This window comes from Urocampus carinirostris, chromosome 18 (assembly GCF_059441175.1).
Source record: "Urocampus carinirostris isolate Australia breed hairy pipefish chromosome 18, RoL_Ucar_1.0, whole genome shotgun sequence".
Lineage (NCBI taxonomy): Eukaryota > Metazoa > Chordata > Actinopteri > Syngnathiformes > Syngnathidae > Urocampus > Urocampus carinirostris.
In genome coordinates this window covers 13373563-13389939 of record NC_142366.1, presented here as the reverse complement: position 1 = coordinate 13389939, position 16377 = coordinate 13373563, and the positions used below count along the sequence as shown (strand labels likewise).

Below are 16377 nucleotides of genomic sequence, written 5' to 3'. Positions count from 1 at the left end.
CTGCACGTGATAGTCACTAAGTCCTGAGATACAAGCATCGGGTGCTTTTTTTCTACTGTTTCTTTCTCTAGCCATTCATGTTAGCCACATGGCTGCAGACTATGGCTCGCCGCTAGCTGCTATTGTTATCTTTACCTCCACCGTGAAAATAAAACTTGTTTTGTCCTTCAGTGTCCCTTGCCTTTCACAGTTGTTTATGCAAGCGAACTTCACTGAATACGGTGATTCATTAAATTCGTGTTTGCTCTTGCAATATTTTTCTGGCCTTTTTAGCAGCTTCTCCTCTCTGAATATCAAGTGAGCTATTTACATTAGCTATGACCACTCCAGATAGTCGCTCTTTTCAATCTTCCGTGTATATCCAGTTCACACTGTCTTGCTATCACTTGTAGGGATTAATACCAACTTGCATGTCCTGTTGCTGGCTGAAATTCATCCTTGCTCACGCAAGAAAATATGTAAGCTTACAAATTTTGCCAAATGATATTCTTCAGCCTACCGTAGCGTGTCTTCCAATGCACACACTTCAGCTCCATCTTAAGGTATAACGACCTCTAGTATTATATTATTACACACTGTATCTTTAACACATACAAATATATGTATACTGAGACACCTCGCTACTTCACGCTTGAGTTGTCGCTGGTTAACTCCTTCGCGGAGGGAATAACAAAACCAGACCAAATAAAAATAAAAAACACCGCCTGATTCCCGCACCACGGCGGATTGTTTCGGGCAGCCACGATTCAAGACGCTTGGCCCGCAGCTTTTGACCTGAGATCTCTAATGCCAATTGGCCAATTCATATCATAGTGTCTTTCATACTGTACTGTGACCGTACACCTCTGTTTTTTCTGCATCTCGCTGATAAAAGTTTGTGTCCTGTTCCTTTCGTCATGCCGCCTAAACGATGCATCCCTCTCTCTTGCTCTCATGCTCATCTCAGTCGACAGGGCTTTTAGTCAAAGTGCACCCAAACAAAACGAAAACTCTCTGTCTTTCTGTCTCTCTGTCTCACGGTCGGTAAGTTGGTAGGTACTCTATAATTGAGACCACGGGTCGGACACTGCTTTGCGGACTTTCACTTTTCGCAGGAGGTTCTTTCGAAAACTCCTCTTTGGCACCTGGTGGAGATTTATTGTACTCTGACTAATGTGACATGAGAAAATGATCATGAAGGTGTTTGCTTTTATTTTGGTCATTGTGATAAAAATATTTCCTATTTGGATTTTGTTTGCAGTACCCACGAATCGCTGTTTTGTTGGCTGGCGAGAAAAAAAACATTGATTCCAACTTCTTATTTATTTGTTGAAACTTCTGCTTTATTCTGACATCCATTCATGCTGTATACACATATTTAATGATCCTTATTACTGTTATTATCTATGTTATTGTCATTTGATTATTTTCAGTGCGTTGATTTGAGGACACATTTGCTTGTGCTTCCACATTATCTTCATTATTTTAATGGGCCATGATTATGTTTACACTTAAACTGGAGAAAATGTGAACGTAGAGAGAAAGCAAACTTAATTTATCGTAATTATCAATTTCTTTGGTAGGCTGCTGACGTTAACGTCTTTATTACTATTTAGATTTTTTTTTTTTCTCTGCGTTCCGCTTTGTGCTGTTCAGTTTTTTTGGTGGTATGTCACCTCTTGTTTGTTTTGAATATCGACTAGCGAGTTAAATGTTGTTCACAAACTTCTAATGATGTGAACTCAGTAAAATACTATTCGAAAAAACCCTGCAAAAAGGATGAGTGGATATTGCAAATTCTCACCATATTGAGCAAAATGCTAGTTTAAGGAAAACATGGTACCATCAAAATACATGTTTACATTACTGTAAAGATAAAGACAAATGATAACTGAAGAACATTTTTATAATGATAAATACTCATACTGTCAAAGTAACTACCCTAATTTCTGGACTGTAAGGTGCACCTAGATACCCAAATCGGACATTTGAAAATGCACCTTATAAACCGTTGCATTTTATGTTTGGAAAAAATCACAAATGCATTCTGGTTTATGACCATATTTGCAATTATTGATCCGTCGATAGTTATTGTTGACCGCAATTCTACGACATTGGCGGAAACTGGGATCAAACTGGGATAGGTGTGGTAAATGTGATACACTGTAAGACATTCCAGCTTATCTTATTATTACACTAGTTTCTTTGTCACGGTACCAAATACAAATGTTACAGGACTGAGAAAACAGAAAGTGATTAAGAAACTGTATAAAATTTTGTTACACTTTATCCTGTTTCAAACAAAGCATTGTAAGTAACTAATGTTGTTGAATAGGTGTGGCCGTGCACTTTTTTCTGTCTTTATGAGTTGGCAATACAACACTGTATTTCACTTCTACCCAATGTTTTCCATACCCCGGATTGGTTTTATGTCTATTGGTTGCTGTTAAAATCTTTGTTCCTTTTCTCGGACCGGTCGCCAGGAGCTGGAAGGAGCGGCACTGTTTGGAGTAGTAGAGGGCGGAGACCTACCAGAGGAGAGGGCCCGCTCGGCCAGGGAGACAGCCAAGCGGCCCGTGGCGGGTTTCTGCCTGGATGGTCTCCAGTCGGAGCGGCTGGACAGAGCCCTGAGGAGCCGGCTCATCAGCATCATCAACCAGGAACTGCCCGAGGATAAACCCAGGTGAGCCCTGCCAATTTTGTTTTGCTGATTTGTATTGAAAACTGGGTGGCGGATTTGGGGGCTGCCAATTTAGCGTTTGAAGAATGCAATCAACAAATATCACCTAATAAGGCTGGGCAATATGGCCCCCCAAAAAAATCTCGTGGACGATTACTATTCGATTTAGTACTAATCGCCACAAAGTTTTATTGAACATAAAATATGAGTTGTGAGCAATGCAAATGAAACTGTTGATTTAATACACTTGTTTTTTTGATTCATCAATTTTATCAATGGTCAAGGTTTGGAATGAAAAATAAATCAAATTATTATGATTTATTGCCGAGCTTACTTCCAAACAACTATTATAAGAAACAGTGTACTACCAGGTCAAGTCACATGTATTTGTATAGCCTTATATCACAAAATGTCTCAAAGGACTGCACTGGCCACAATTATAATATCCCCTGATCTGAAACTGGCATGCAGGCAAGGAAAAACTAAAAAAAAAGCATGAGGAAGATAAAAGTCCTAGAGAAGAGGCCACACAAGAGCAATCCATCTTCCAGGAAACCAGGCTGCAATAGGTGTTGCATCGGGTGACAGGACAGAAAACGTAGTATCACCTTGAGAACAACCTATCTCGGGAAGCTAAGCAGGGTTGGGCCTGGTTAGTACTTTGATCGGAGACCATCTGGGAATGCCAGGTTCTTTAAATAGGTTATTTGGAGCACGCACTGCTGCAGCAGCACTGACTGTGTCCCCCCGGTACTGTAGGTGAAAATAAATTTCCCTAAGGGGACCAAATAAATTAAATAAAAACAAGATTTATTGTCATTGGCATTTCTATCATGATTTTTCCTTGTGACATTTCTTGTCTGTTGGATAACAAATTAAATTGTTAAAATAAAAACATATGGATTTTTTGATTCAAAAAGGTAACAATCATTTTATTATTAAGACGAACTACTACCTTAAATATACCGGAATATAAGGCACACTTCAAAGCCCAATTCGCCATAAATTCAAAAGTTCATCCTGGTGTCTTATAGACCAGAAATATGGTCCAGAAAATCAGAAATGCATAATTACAATGAAATGCCTCTACTTCCATAACCATTTATTAAGAATCAAATTAATTTAGATATAAACCCAAATTTCCTAATATTTACGGTCTACAAAATAATTGTTATTTTCTGAAATTTATTTTTTTCCCCAACCCTCACTCTTCCTGTAGTTTTAATTTCATGAACCTTATAGTTCGGTGCGCCTTGTATATGAAAACATATGTCATAAAGAAATATCCTGAGGGTCCACCTTAATATCAGGTGTGCCTTACAGTCTGTTATTTTGATTAGCTAGCTGTTCATAAAGTACACAAAAAATGCCATAACTAGAAATATTTCTTTTACAAGAAAAGAAAAAGAAATTTGAAAGATATAAAGAATATTCAGTTAGATCATTAGGAAAGGTTTTAGTTGTTTGAAATTATTATTCTCGAAAATAATCATAATTTAGCCCAGATAAAAATAAATCCTTAAATGAACATTTTTAAAAGAACAAATCAGGACAGGATGAGAAATGAATAATAAATCCGAATTCTACTTCCTGTTCATGGTGGTTCTCTTCAGGCTGGTGCAGGGTGTGGGTCGACCCGATGAGGTGCTGGCGTGCGTGGAGGCCGGTGTGGACCTTTTCGAGGGCTTCTTCCCCTTCCTGGTCACCGAGCGGGGCTGCGCCCTATGTTTCCGCTTCGACACGGCCTCGAACCCTGAGATTTGCGATGAGACAGCACAATCTGGTGGGTCTAACATTTGTTTTTTGTTATGGTATGTTATGAATTTATATCTTGGACTAGAGATTCTTGTGGGGCTGCAACAACGAATCGATAAAATCTATTGAAATAGATAATTAAAAGCGTTGTCAACTAATCACCTCATTGATTCATCGTGTTGCGCAATTTATGTGCTACTAAACGCGTTAATCAATGCAAATAAGTGCATCGGAATACGTTGTTAAGTTGTAGTACTTTTCTAGTCCACCGAAAGGCGCCTTGAGACTTTTTATATAAAAGTATTTTACTTTTTTTTAATCATTTTTTGTATTGAACATTGCATTATTACAAACAAAATTGGCATTAAACAGTCAAACACTGCAAACTTAACAAGGGAAGAGAAAGTGCTGCAGAAATACAGAAATATAACGTATGAAAATAAAATAAAAGAATAAATAAGGTATAAAGAAAAATAATGATAACATGTTTATCCCAACACAAGGGGCAGCCTATTAAGCATCTTTTATTGTCACGGTTGCAATGGCGCCCAATTGGCCCCACGCGTGTGGCGCCAGCTGCAGCTCTTTGACAGATTGGCTTCCCTCCTATTTAGGCTCAGTGCTCTCGCTCACCCTTTGTCAGTCCGTCAACGAACCTCTGCACCCGCAAGACGTGGGTTTAGACTCTGTCCAATTTCCTGCTTGTGTTTCCTGTCTGGTATTGTTCTCGTCTATTTTGTCCTGTTTTATTTCGATATCCAGTTTTAATATCAATCCTGTCTGTCCCGTCCCATCCTGTCCGGTATCGACCCCATCTGTCCGATATATGCCCCTGCAATTGGTATCGATCTTGTCGGCCTCTGGCTTCGTGTCATTCTACGCCAGACTGCTGCCTTACGTCTTTCGGCCGAATAACTGGCGTTTGGGTTTTGAGTGCCCCATTTCCCGTAAAATAAAAGCTTGTGTGAGAAACGTCACGCATTTGGGTTCTCCTCCTGTTCCGGTTCTTGATATTTATATTGTTTGCACATTGGAAATGTTGATCATATTCAAAGATTTAACAAATTGAGATGACATCTTTCATATTTTTTGGCGGATACAAAAAATAATCTATTGCTCTTTCTTTGTTTCGTGTGATAAGTCTAAATGTAACATGATCATTTGATAAGGTGGTAGGAAAAGAGTTTCTTACATTTGTATGCATTTTTGTTTCATGTTATTTGTCAAACACTTTTTTTTTTATTGCTTCACATTATAGAATTTTCTGTTGTGTTGTGCACTATTTTTTATATCTGCCCAAAACTTCAATATTTGAATAAAGAAGAAAATTAAAAATGTGGTATTTGAAAATCAGATTAATTGATCCATCGAAAGAATAATCGACCAATTATTCGATTATTAAAATAATCGTTAGTTGCAGCCCTATATTAGTGTGTTACTAAATAGCGCAATTTGTAATACTCTTAAGAATATCTTCTTTATCCTCCGCGACCATCGGCTAATACCGAGCAGTTTTTTCTACATTTATTTCTCCTTAATTACTTCTCAGTACATTTTTCTCTCAACCAAGATAAACTCGGCTGCAACTGCAGTGTTCACATTTTAGTAACAAAATTCCCGTTTTTTCCCTCAAGCATTGTGACCTGCTTAGCTTAAATATCAACCTCGGTCCCACACAAGCACGAACATACACCACATCTTAAATTGAAGGACAAAAGGCTGAAAATGTTCGTGACATTTAAAGTATTACAATTCCTTGGAGCCTCTTTTTAATTATGTGTTGTTTTTTTCAGCAAGAAAGCGTTTTAAAGCAAGTAAACCTCAGAGTCAGGTTTGTTTGTTGTCAGTTGCTGCACACAGTTGAATACCCAAAAACTTTAACCAGACAAAAGTGAGGCATCGGTTTGTGTCATGCGGCAATTTCTCAGGATTAATCCTAAACAGTACACGGCACCGGCACTACATCTGAGAGCAGGGTTCTCCAACGTGGTGCCGGCGGGCTGCTCCTAAGGTCAGCTGATGTGCCCAAGGACCTGTTCTTAAAATAGCTCACCAGTGCTGGTTCATTGTAATTTTCTAGTAAAATGATTTTTTTTTTTTAGTGGTTGAATGAGTCTGTTTAACCCTAACGCCAATATTTAACCTGGTTGTAATATAGTAACAACATAGTAAAAACATGATAAAATATAAAATGTGTGATTCCTTTTAAATTTGTATGTTTTATGGTTTGCATTTATATAGCGCTTTTCAAGTCACTGAAGACCTCCCAAAGCACTTTACAATGTGATTCACACTTACCCATTTACACACTCACACACTGATAACGGTGACAGCCATGCAAGGCTCCTACCTGTCTATTAGGAGCATTGGGGGTTGAGTGTTTTGCCCAAGGACACTTCGACATTTAACTCGGAGGAGCCAAGAAGACGAGCGCTCTAACTCCTGAAACTATTGATTCAAATAATAATAACAAACACATGGACAATCTTATAAAAACGTTTTTAAACTTCTGTAGGTTTATACATTTATAATTATTTCTACACAACTTTCAGAAGCTAAAACATGTTGCCATCGTCTAACTAGTACGGAAGCCAAATAACCATTTCTCAAAGGTAGATTGTCCCAGTGGTGCTATGAACTTAACATAGCTTTCACAGCAGAGCCTTGAATTGTATAGTTGCCAAGTCCTGCCATTTAAACATCTTCACCTTTTTTTCCCATCGTTTCCTTCTCTAGCCACTCACGTCAGCCACTTGGATGCAGGCTATGACTTGCCACTATTGTTATTATTTGCGCCGCATGAAGTAAGCTTGCATCACTCTTTATCGTCAAAGTTGGAGATAAAACTAAGAACCCGGCCAAATGCTATGTTTTTTTTCCACTGGGCACCTAAGCCTCTACCGTATTTATCAACCAAGCCTAAATCCATTAGAATTAGTAAGCATATTTGCACTCTTGCTCCTATTACAAAACACTTCTGCTCCCACTTAAACAGGAAACATGGTTCTATCAATAGGTGCCTTCATTTGTTAACCTGCACTTCTAGATTGCACCGAGGATATAAAGCAATACATAACATTTTCTTGGGTTGGATTTATACTCAAAGGGCAAGGTTTGCTTTTATTTGTGGTTAATATTCTTGGGTACGGACATTTATTGTTATTGAATGTCGTTGCATATCTAAATTGTGCCAATTGAGACCCAAAAACAAATCGAAATTGTTGCACTGGATTTTAAAGCGTATCAAACAAAAATAGTCTTTTGTCTTATATCTTTCATATATAAGGCGCAAAGGACTGTAAGGCTCCTGGAAGTAAAAGTACAGTTAGAGTTACCGTATTTATCCTTGTATATTATTGCAATGATTGATCAGTCTTAAAATGACGCTGACCAAAATCGCAAAACGGTTTGTGCAACGGGATTGAACCTGGGTCACAGTGGTGAAAATGCTGGGACCTAACCGCTAGACCACTAGCGATACGGATTACATTCAAAAGACATTGGATTTTATTCCATTATCACCCCATTTTAGAGAATAGACTTTGCGTTTATATGTTTCAAGACGAAATTTCTGTTTTCTCCATTCGCTTACATTTGTTTCTGGCACCATGAGTAAAATAGAGTGATAATGAGGTAAAATCTAGTGCTTTTTCTTATGACGTCCGTATTACTGTTCATCTAATGGATAAGAGTCGGCGGTCTTGGCCTTTGACTAATACTGAATGTATTTGGTGAATCAGACGAGGCTTTGATGCTAGGTCCTTAGATTGGCCTTAGTTTGGCCTTTTGATTTTTGCATTTCGGAGATGAAATATGAGCTTGCTCTGTCCACTCCACGCATCGGCCCGGTATTGCAGTACCTCCGGGAACGGTGCATTCGCAATGATCGCAGCAAGGCTTTAGGGCTAGGACCTTAGCTTGGCCTTTTGGCTGAGAGTAAGTGTCCCGGCTCCTAGGCTTTGTAGCGTATTATGAACTGACCGATAACGGATAATGGATAATGAATAACGAAGATAGATCAATAACCCTTAAAAAAAACCCTCACCGCCGCTATCAGTGTTTGATTTCCTTTGCATACAATTATTTGGCATTATGGTCAGAAATGGCTTTCAATTAGTCAATCATTGCACAAATACAGTAGTATCCTGTAAACCTCGTGTAGTAATGCACACATATAAATACTGTATGCATTTCCAATTTTATCAACCCTATTTTGCGGTGTGTATATAAGGCGTACCGGGTTGTAAGGCACACTTTTAAGTTTCTGGCCATTTGGGGTTTTTAGGTGCGCCTTATTGTCTGGAAAATACAGTAGTTTGCAATTCATAGCTTGGCCCTTGTGTTAACTTGACTTAGTTTCTCTTATTTACTGGGGCAAGCATATTATGGCTACCAATAGGTCTTGGTATTATGGCAGCAAGTAATGAGGCACACTTGTGTTATTGGTAGAGAGCACAACAGAACTGAATGGAGACGGACATCCTGATGACCCAACCCGTAAAACGCCCTTCGAGATGGATCTCAAAGACAAAAGGTAGGGGCAACCAGGATGACTTGTAGTACCACAGATGAACTTTAAGGGGCATTGTTTAGCCACTGAGTAACCGGATCTCCAGGAAATTCAACGATTTATTACAGTGCTTGGGAGATCATATTATTAGGATTTGTGGCATTTTATATAATTTGTTGACTATCTAGGTACAGAGACGACTTCCGCCCCCTGGTGGACGGGTGCAGCTGCTACTGCTGCCAGAACCATAAACGGGCCTATGTGCATCACCTTCTGGCAACCAACGAACTGCTTGCTGGGGTTCTCCTGATGCTGCACAACACGGCCCACTACCTCGCCTTCTTCACGGCTCTCAGAGAAGCCCTGGCCACCAATAAAGTGGACCTCCTGAAAAGGCGGCTGACTGATTCGAGCGCCTGGGAAAGGATGGCATCAGATAGAGGAGACTGATGGAGCCCGGAGGAGAGGGTCGGTCAGACAATCAGCACACCTCTTTTGTCACGGATCAGCAGATTGGCTTTGCAGTTCGGAAGCAATCAAAAAGTTTTTTTTTTAATCTCTTTCGCACTTAGGGCAACTTTGTACACATCCTTTTCTAAACTCAGTGTCCTCTTTTGATTTTTTTTTCCCATTTATCATCTGGGCTTTTTTTTTATTATAAATTTTGTCCAGTTACCCCATAACACAGCAACTTTTTATCTATTTACGTGGTGTCGTTTTTAAAAAAATGTGTACTTTGGGTGGCCCCATTGTTGACGCTCTGGGGGCGGAATATTCCAAAAACTGCACTTTTCTTTCTAAAATATCGTGATCGCTGTAAATACTTATGTTTTTATGACTGTAGCTCAATGGATTACCACATTGGCTGGCAACCACAGACCGTGGGTCGTTTAGTACTGGGCCAAACAAAGAAATAAAGAAAATTCCCTTATTTTCTGCTTATACCATATTCATTCATGTATACATAAATTTTTTTTAATCTTTAAAAAAATTCAAAAGTTTGAGCGCGTATATACAGAGGTCTTACGATACAGTATATCATCAGAATTGACTGATGAATAATCACTTGACAAATGAATGAATGAAAACGTTATTTATTATAAAATAAAAACAGGACAAAAACAATGACTCAACACCAAAATAATGTTATGGTAACGTGTTTGAAAAGGGGTAGTAAGAAGCAGACGCTTATTTTCTCTACCCCTTCATCTTCCCTATTAATTACATTCTATAGATAGCTCCTCTTTTGTGTCTAAATACAACACAATCTCAAGGATACACACATTACATAGGTCAGATATCAATGATTATAATAATAACAATAGTCACATATTTTATACACTAATAGTCGTAGTACCCACCCCCCAACGTCATAATGCCACTAGTCACCAAACATCACTGCGACACCAATGATAATAACAATAGCAATAATTTTCATAATAACAGTTATGATATAACAATAGTAGCAATAACAACAAAGTTAACCATAGTTGTAAACGCAGTATTTCCAATCCCCCAAATATCTCTGACCTCATTTTTGCTCAGGATTGAATGCAACAGGAATCAAACCCGGTTTGCAGCAATTAAGGAGCCAAATCCTAACCGCTAGGCCATTAGTATTGCAGATGACAAAATAAAATGCATTAGGTTTTATTTCATCACAGTATTTTTATGCACAGTGCCACATTGTACAATGTTGTTATGGAATAATATAGGAAAGATTTCAGCCAAAACGTACAATGTATAAACGTGAGTAAAAATGGTGTGATGATAAAATCGAATGCCTTTTCCTATGTCATCTAGATCCCTAGTGGTCTGGTGATTGTACAGTGAATTTGGGGTTATTGTAATTTGTACTAAAGTTTTTCTTGGGCCACAAGAATATTGTCAGACATTAAACCAATCCGTGGTACAAAAAAGCTTTCTGACCACTGGGTTAATACACCGAAAAATGCTGTGTGATGTATCTGTATGATTAAAATGCTTTCTTCGGGCCCGCCGAGTCGGTATCACGCGGCAGAATCGTAGATCAGACTGACGCCAATTTCCTGCTTGCTTACTTGGATTTGTTTTTGTCTTTATTAGGACTGTGCTCGGACTCCATAACCAAGTTGCATGAAACTTGCTTAATTAGTCCGGGGCGAGTGTCAAAGCGGAAAATCCCAGCTACTTAGAATGCCAATCCAGGATTTTTCCAAGCACTTTTTATCCTGACAGATTTCTCATGGAAAAAATAAAAGCTTGAAATGAAATGAACTTCAAATTAAAAAAGGTGAGTATTTTAACATTTTGCAGAGACGTTCTCATTCGTGAAACTGCACTACAATTCCCTGACATTTAAAGTGTATTCTCAGTAGTTCGAGTGTGAATGTTTATTTCGAATGACCTCTGGGCAGAACTTTCCGCCGTCCAAGTTTATCACGGCAAGATAAATGCATAATAGATTCCCAGGAAATATTTCTTACAAAATGGGTCAAATTATGGATTGATTTATTTTGTGGTGCCACGGTTGAGAAGATCAAACTGGAATTCTTTTCTCAGGCTTTTGATGTTGTCCATCTGTGTGTTTTTTTTTTCTTTTTTCAAATCGAAAAATCGTTTCTAACTGAGCGTCTTTCTGTTAGACACTGTTCAAATATTTTAGTTTTATTAACTCATTCGCTGACATTAAAGCCAATTCATTAACTTGTATTGACGTGGCTGTCCTTACCAAGTCCAGTAATTTTTGTCTCACTCTGGTTGTCCAAATGTGATTGATAGATTGAGTATGTAAATAAAAAATAAAATATTTTGAAAGACCGAGAACAATTATCATTCGAGTGCAAGCATTGTTTTACGTGTACATATTAAATAACAAGGAAAATGAAAATAGTGAATCAAATTGCTTGAATACTAGTTTATATAAAATTGTCACGATTGCCATGGCGCCCAATTGGCCCCGCCCGTGTGGCGCCAGCTGTGGCTCGTTGACAAATTGGCTTCTCTTCTATTTTAGCTCAGTGCTCTCTTTGTCAGTCCATCAACAAACCTCTGCCCCGCAAGACGTAGGTTTTGACTCAGTCCTGTTTCCTGTTTGTATTTCCTGTCCTGTATGGTTCCCGTTTATGTTGTCCTGTTTAATATCTGTTTCCAGTTTCGTTCCCGTCTAGTTTTTCCTGTTTAATTTCGATATCCTGTTTTGATATTAATCCTGTCTGTCCCGTTGTTTAATATCGGTTTCCAGTTTTGTCCCCGTCTAGTTTGTCCTTTTTATTTCTATATCCTGTTTTGATATCAATCTTGTCTGTCCCGTCCTGTACTGTATATCGACCCCATCCGTCCGATATCTGCTCAGGCAGTTGGTATCGATCTCGTCGGCCTCTGGCTTCCTATCATTCCACGCCAGACTGCTGCCTAGTGTACATGATTTCCCATTTCCCGTAAAATAAAAGGCCTGTGTGAGAAACGTCACGCATTTGGGTCCTGATCCTGTTCCGGTTCTTGACAAAAATACCATCAACAAAATAATTGGACATTCAATTTAACACATACATTCCCAGCATAAAACTACTCCAAAATAATCACAGACTCACATTCTATGCATGCAGCATTTTTTTCTGCATTTGAATGTAAAATCCTAGAGCTGAAACAACTAGTTGATTAATCGCCAAATATTTTATTATTAAATCATTCAAGGGCAGCACGGTGGATCACTAGTTAACAGGTTTGCCACGCAGCTCAGAGGTCCCAGGTTCAATTCCAGCTACCAGCCTTCCAATGTGGAGTTTGCATGTTTTCCCCTTTCCAGTGTGGGTTTTCTCCACGTGCTCCAGTTAACTTCTACATTCCAAAAACATGCATGGCTGGTGATTGATGACTTTAAATTGTCCTTATGATTGGATGGGTACTTGAATGGCTGTATGTCGATGTGTACCCTGTGATTGCCTTGCAATCAGTCCAGGGTTACCGTCCCCGATATAAGCTGGGATAGGATTCAGCACCTGAGTGAGGATAAGCAGAAAATGAATCAACAAAAAATTGTTTGAATAGCTCTTCGGTTTAATAATCTCTGGATTTTGGCTTTAATACAGATTGCCTTTATTCATAGAACATATTTTATGTTCATAGACGTGGTCAGGATCAAAACGGGTCAAAGCCGGAGACAGTCGGGAGCAAAAAACGGGACATGGTCGAAAAAGGCTTACCTAGTGGTCACTGAGGTTTGCAGACGGACTGACAAAAGGGGACAGACAGGACTGGGTTCAAATACTGACAGGGAACCAATCAGAACCCGGGACAGTTGGCGCCAAATGAGCATGCACAGTTGAGCTACGTCAGTAATCATGACAATCTCGTCAATCCCATCTTTATTCACAGTCCAAGAATGTTGGAGAATGGAGAAAACCGAAAGTCATCCTGAACTAAATAAACGCAAAAAAAGCAGGCCAAGAAAACAACTTTTGGTTTATCTGATGATGAATCAGACTTTGAAGGACATTAAATAAATACATTGTAAATTTTATGTTGATATTATGTTCATAGTTGTCCAAAATCATTTAAATCATGGCTGCATGTATTCAACGTTTGTCACTTTCCATGCTTAGTTTCGGCTGAAAAAATGTCAACCAATATAGCGATTTTTAATCAAAAATTAGGCATTATACACAGATAAATGCGGAATTCCCTCTACATCTCACCTTTTTAAGCCCTGACCCATTTTCTTGCCTGAATATTAATATAATAATGTATTTAATCTAATCATCATCCTTCCCCTTCACCTTATTGTTTTAGATTATATCCATAGTCGGACAGTCAGTAGCCTTCTTCCACTTTTACTTTTTTTCTTCCATCTGCTTTGACGTCTATTCAACTTGTGCGTCATCGGTCCGATGACCGGTTGGATACACTCTGGTCATCCAGCACGCATACCGAACGCCGTTAATACTTTTCGACTGTTATAAAATCGACAAGGTGTCAGCTCATGCTCTTGATTTATCGCTTCCCCGCTCCCACTTTCCTTATTTTTAGCCGCTATCTGGACATTGAATGTGCACAACGTCTCATTTGCGCAAACTTCAGAGTTAACACTAACAGCGTGAAATGCTACCTTTCTTTTTTTTCCCCGTAAGAAGGTTACGTGAAGGTTTGAGCTGACAGCCGAGACGCCGGTGCTCCGGAGAAAAGGAAAATGATCAGATAAAGACGCCTGTTTCCACCCCAGGAGGCTTTTTCAAAAAGCGGAGGGGATTTAAGCGCAGCGGGCAGGTGGACGTTCAAACTGTATTAACCATTGGATTTATGACCTGCCTGTACATACATTCTTCCATGAGTGGTGCTGGGAAATTACCCATCCATCCATTATCTGCACCGCTTTACCCCACTAGGGTCGTGGGGGTGCTGGAGCCCATCCCAGCGGTCTTCGGGCAGTGGGCAGGGGAGCCCCTGAACTGGTTGCCAGCCAGTCACAGGGCACACAGAGACAGACAACTCACTTGCTCATTCAAACCTAGTGAAGGATTTTATACATTTGACTATAAAGGATTTCATATGATTGAATACAAGTTACATTTATTGAGTTTAATGCTGTAGTTATTCACTGACTGTGCCTTTATTCAATGAGCAGGGAAAGTTCAGGGAACCCTGGTGGGAAATATTGTTTACAGGAATGGCAGGAACGGGACGTAAGGCTGAGAAGATAATCAGCACATCCGACGACGCAGAAAAGCCCTGATGACGGAGAACGGCAGGCATTGTTTTGAGAAACGCTCGGTGCTGTTTTGAGTTTTCCAGACATTGCGGCGAGGTGGTGGAGCTCACGTTGGGCTTCATTGGCACGCCCACGGGAGGAGCCGGCACACCATCTTGCGGAAAGACGTGGGCCGAGAGGAGAAGCAAGAGGACTTGAAGGGAGGGTATCCCAGAGACTCCAACGACACTAATTCGGCTGTATTCGATGGAGTTCACTTAGTTCAATCGTTGAAATACAATCTGCCCAGGTGTGAAAATGTCGGCTTTTCTTGTTCATCTTTTCCATCAAGAAACGAGCACGCATTGTTGGGTGAATGTAGGTTGTGTTTGGTTAATGGCGTCAGATAACTAATTCAAACAATTTTGTAAACGATACATTTTTAATAATTAATTCCTAACACTAAGGACAATTCACACCGGCCAATTTACCTGACATGCATGTTTTTTGGAATGTGAGCAAGCACGGGGAGAACATGCAAACTCCGCTCAGGGAGGCTGTTAGCTGGATTTCAACCCGTGACCTCAGAACCGTGCCGCGAACGCGCTGACCACTCAGCTGCTGTGGAAAAATAGTTGCTGAAAAAACAAAATGGCATCATGTCATAAACGTGAGGAGTAGCTGGCTGGAATATGACAGAATTACATTTTTTTTTATTTGTAAATAATTTGAAGAACCCATGGGGTCATTTAGACCCCACTAATGCAACCAAGGGTTAATAGCTTTGCGTGGGAAAATGGTTGCCTTTTTTAACAACCATGGAGGGAAGGTGCTTGTCAAGTCGATGGTTTCAGGGGAGCTGGTGAAAAATAAAGCTTATACCTTATAGCCAGTTCACCGATCTCTTAACCACCAGGGGTCGTTGAGGCACCACTTTCTGTGGTGTGTCTTAGGCAAGTACAGCGTAGCAGCACCCATGCCTCTCTGGGTAGGGGTTTGCTCACCCACATGAATCAATAAGGTTTCCATGATTACCAGTAGCAGGAGAAGCCCCTGATCTATATACAATATTTCACAATGGTGATATAAATGACAATAAAGACAATCCTAATTGAATTGAAAATGTTCTTTTGAGAGTGTGTGAATTGATATTTCACATTATGCAACTTAAAGAAGGAGTCCAGCATGAAAATTTGATCAACATAGACCTAGAGTGCAGGCGACTCATGAAATGGGGCACAGAAACTCAGTTTCATTGTCTATATCCCTGTTCAGTGAGTGATAGTCAAGTCATGTCATGTTTATTTGTATAGCCCTTAATCACAAAGAGTCTCAAAGGGCTGTACAGAAAATATACAGACATTACAAATAACAGAGTTTTTAACCTTCAAAAAACTCAGGTAAAATAGTATAGTAGACTGCCCATGATATTAAATTTTATTAACTACATATTTTAATTATCATCGGTGTTTAGTAAATATTATTTTTTTTGACTTTATTTTGTTATGTGGCTATTTTAAAGCAGTTCTATAAAGGTACTTATATGCGATGTAGGCATATATGCAAGTATTATACAATACTGTACTTCGTCATTTTGGTTTTGCTGGTCAATTTAGTGTCATGATTACTGATGTGACTCAGCTACGCCCGCTCATTTGGCGACACCCGCCGCCAGTTCTGATTGGCTCCCTGTCACTATTTGAACTCAGTCCTGTCAATCCCCTGGTGTCAGTCCGTCTGCGAACCTCAGTGAATACTAGGCAAGCCTTTTACGACCCTGACTCCCAC

General features: G+C 39.5%; 1 protein-coding gene and 1 non-coding gene across 2 annotated transcripts in view; both read left to right on the top strand.

Annotated features, from left to right (window-relative positions):
* The window catches only part of qtrt2 (queuine tRNA-ribosyltransferase accessory subunit 2), a 32534-nt gene extending 21358 nt beyond the window's left edge, over positions 1 to 11176 (top strand). The window contains exons 6-9 of the mRNA XM_088322161.1: positions 2463 to 2662; positions 4273 to 4442; positions 8864 to 8948; positions 9113 to 11176. Of these exons, the coding sequence (XP_088178287.1) occupies positions 2463 to 2662; positions 4273 to 4442; positions 8864 to 8948; positions 9113 to 9374 (717 nt within the window). The 3' untranslated portion in view covers positions 9375 to 11176. The remainder of the gene's footprint in view (positions 1 to 2462; positions 2663 to 4272; positions 4443 to 8863; positions 8949 to 9112) is intronic.
* LOC148348413 (U2 spliceosomal RNA) lies at positions 8107 to 8296 on the top strand. Its single transcript, XR_015847772.1, has one exon. It is a non-coding gene; the product is annotated as a U2 spliceosomal RNA (small nuclear RNA).
* Positions 11177 to 16377: the final 5201 nt, after the last annotated feature.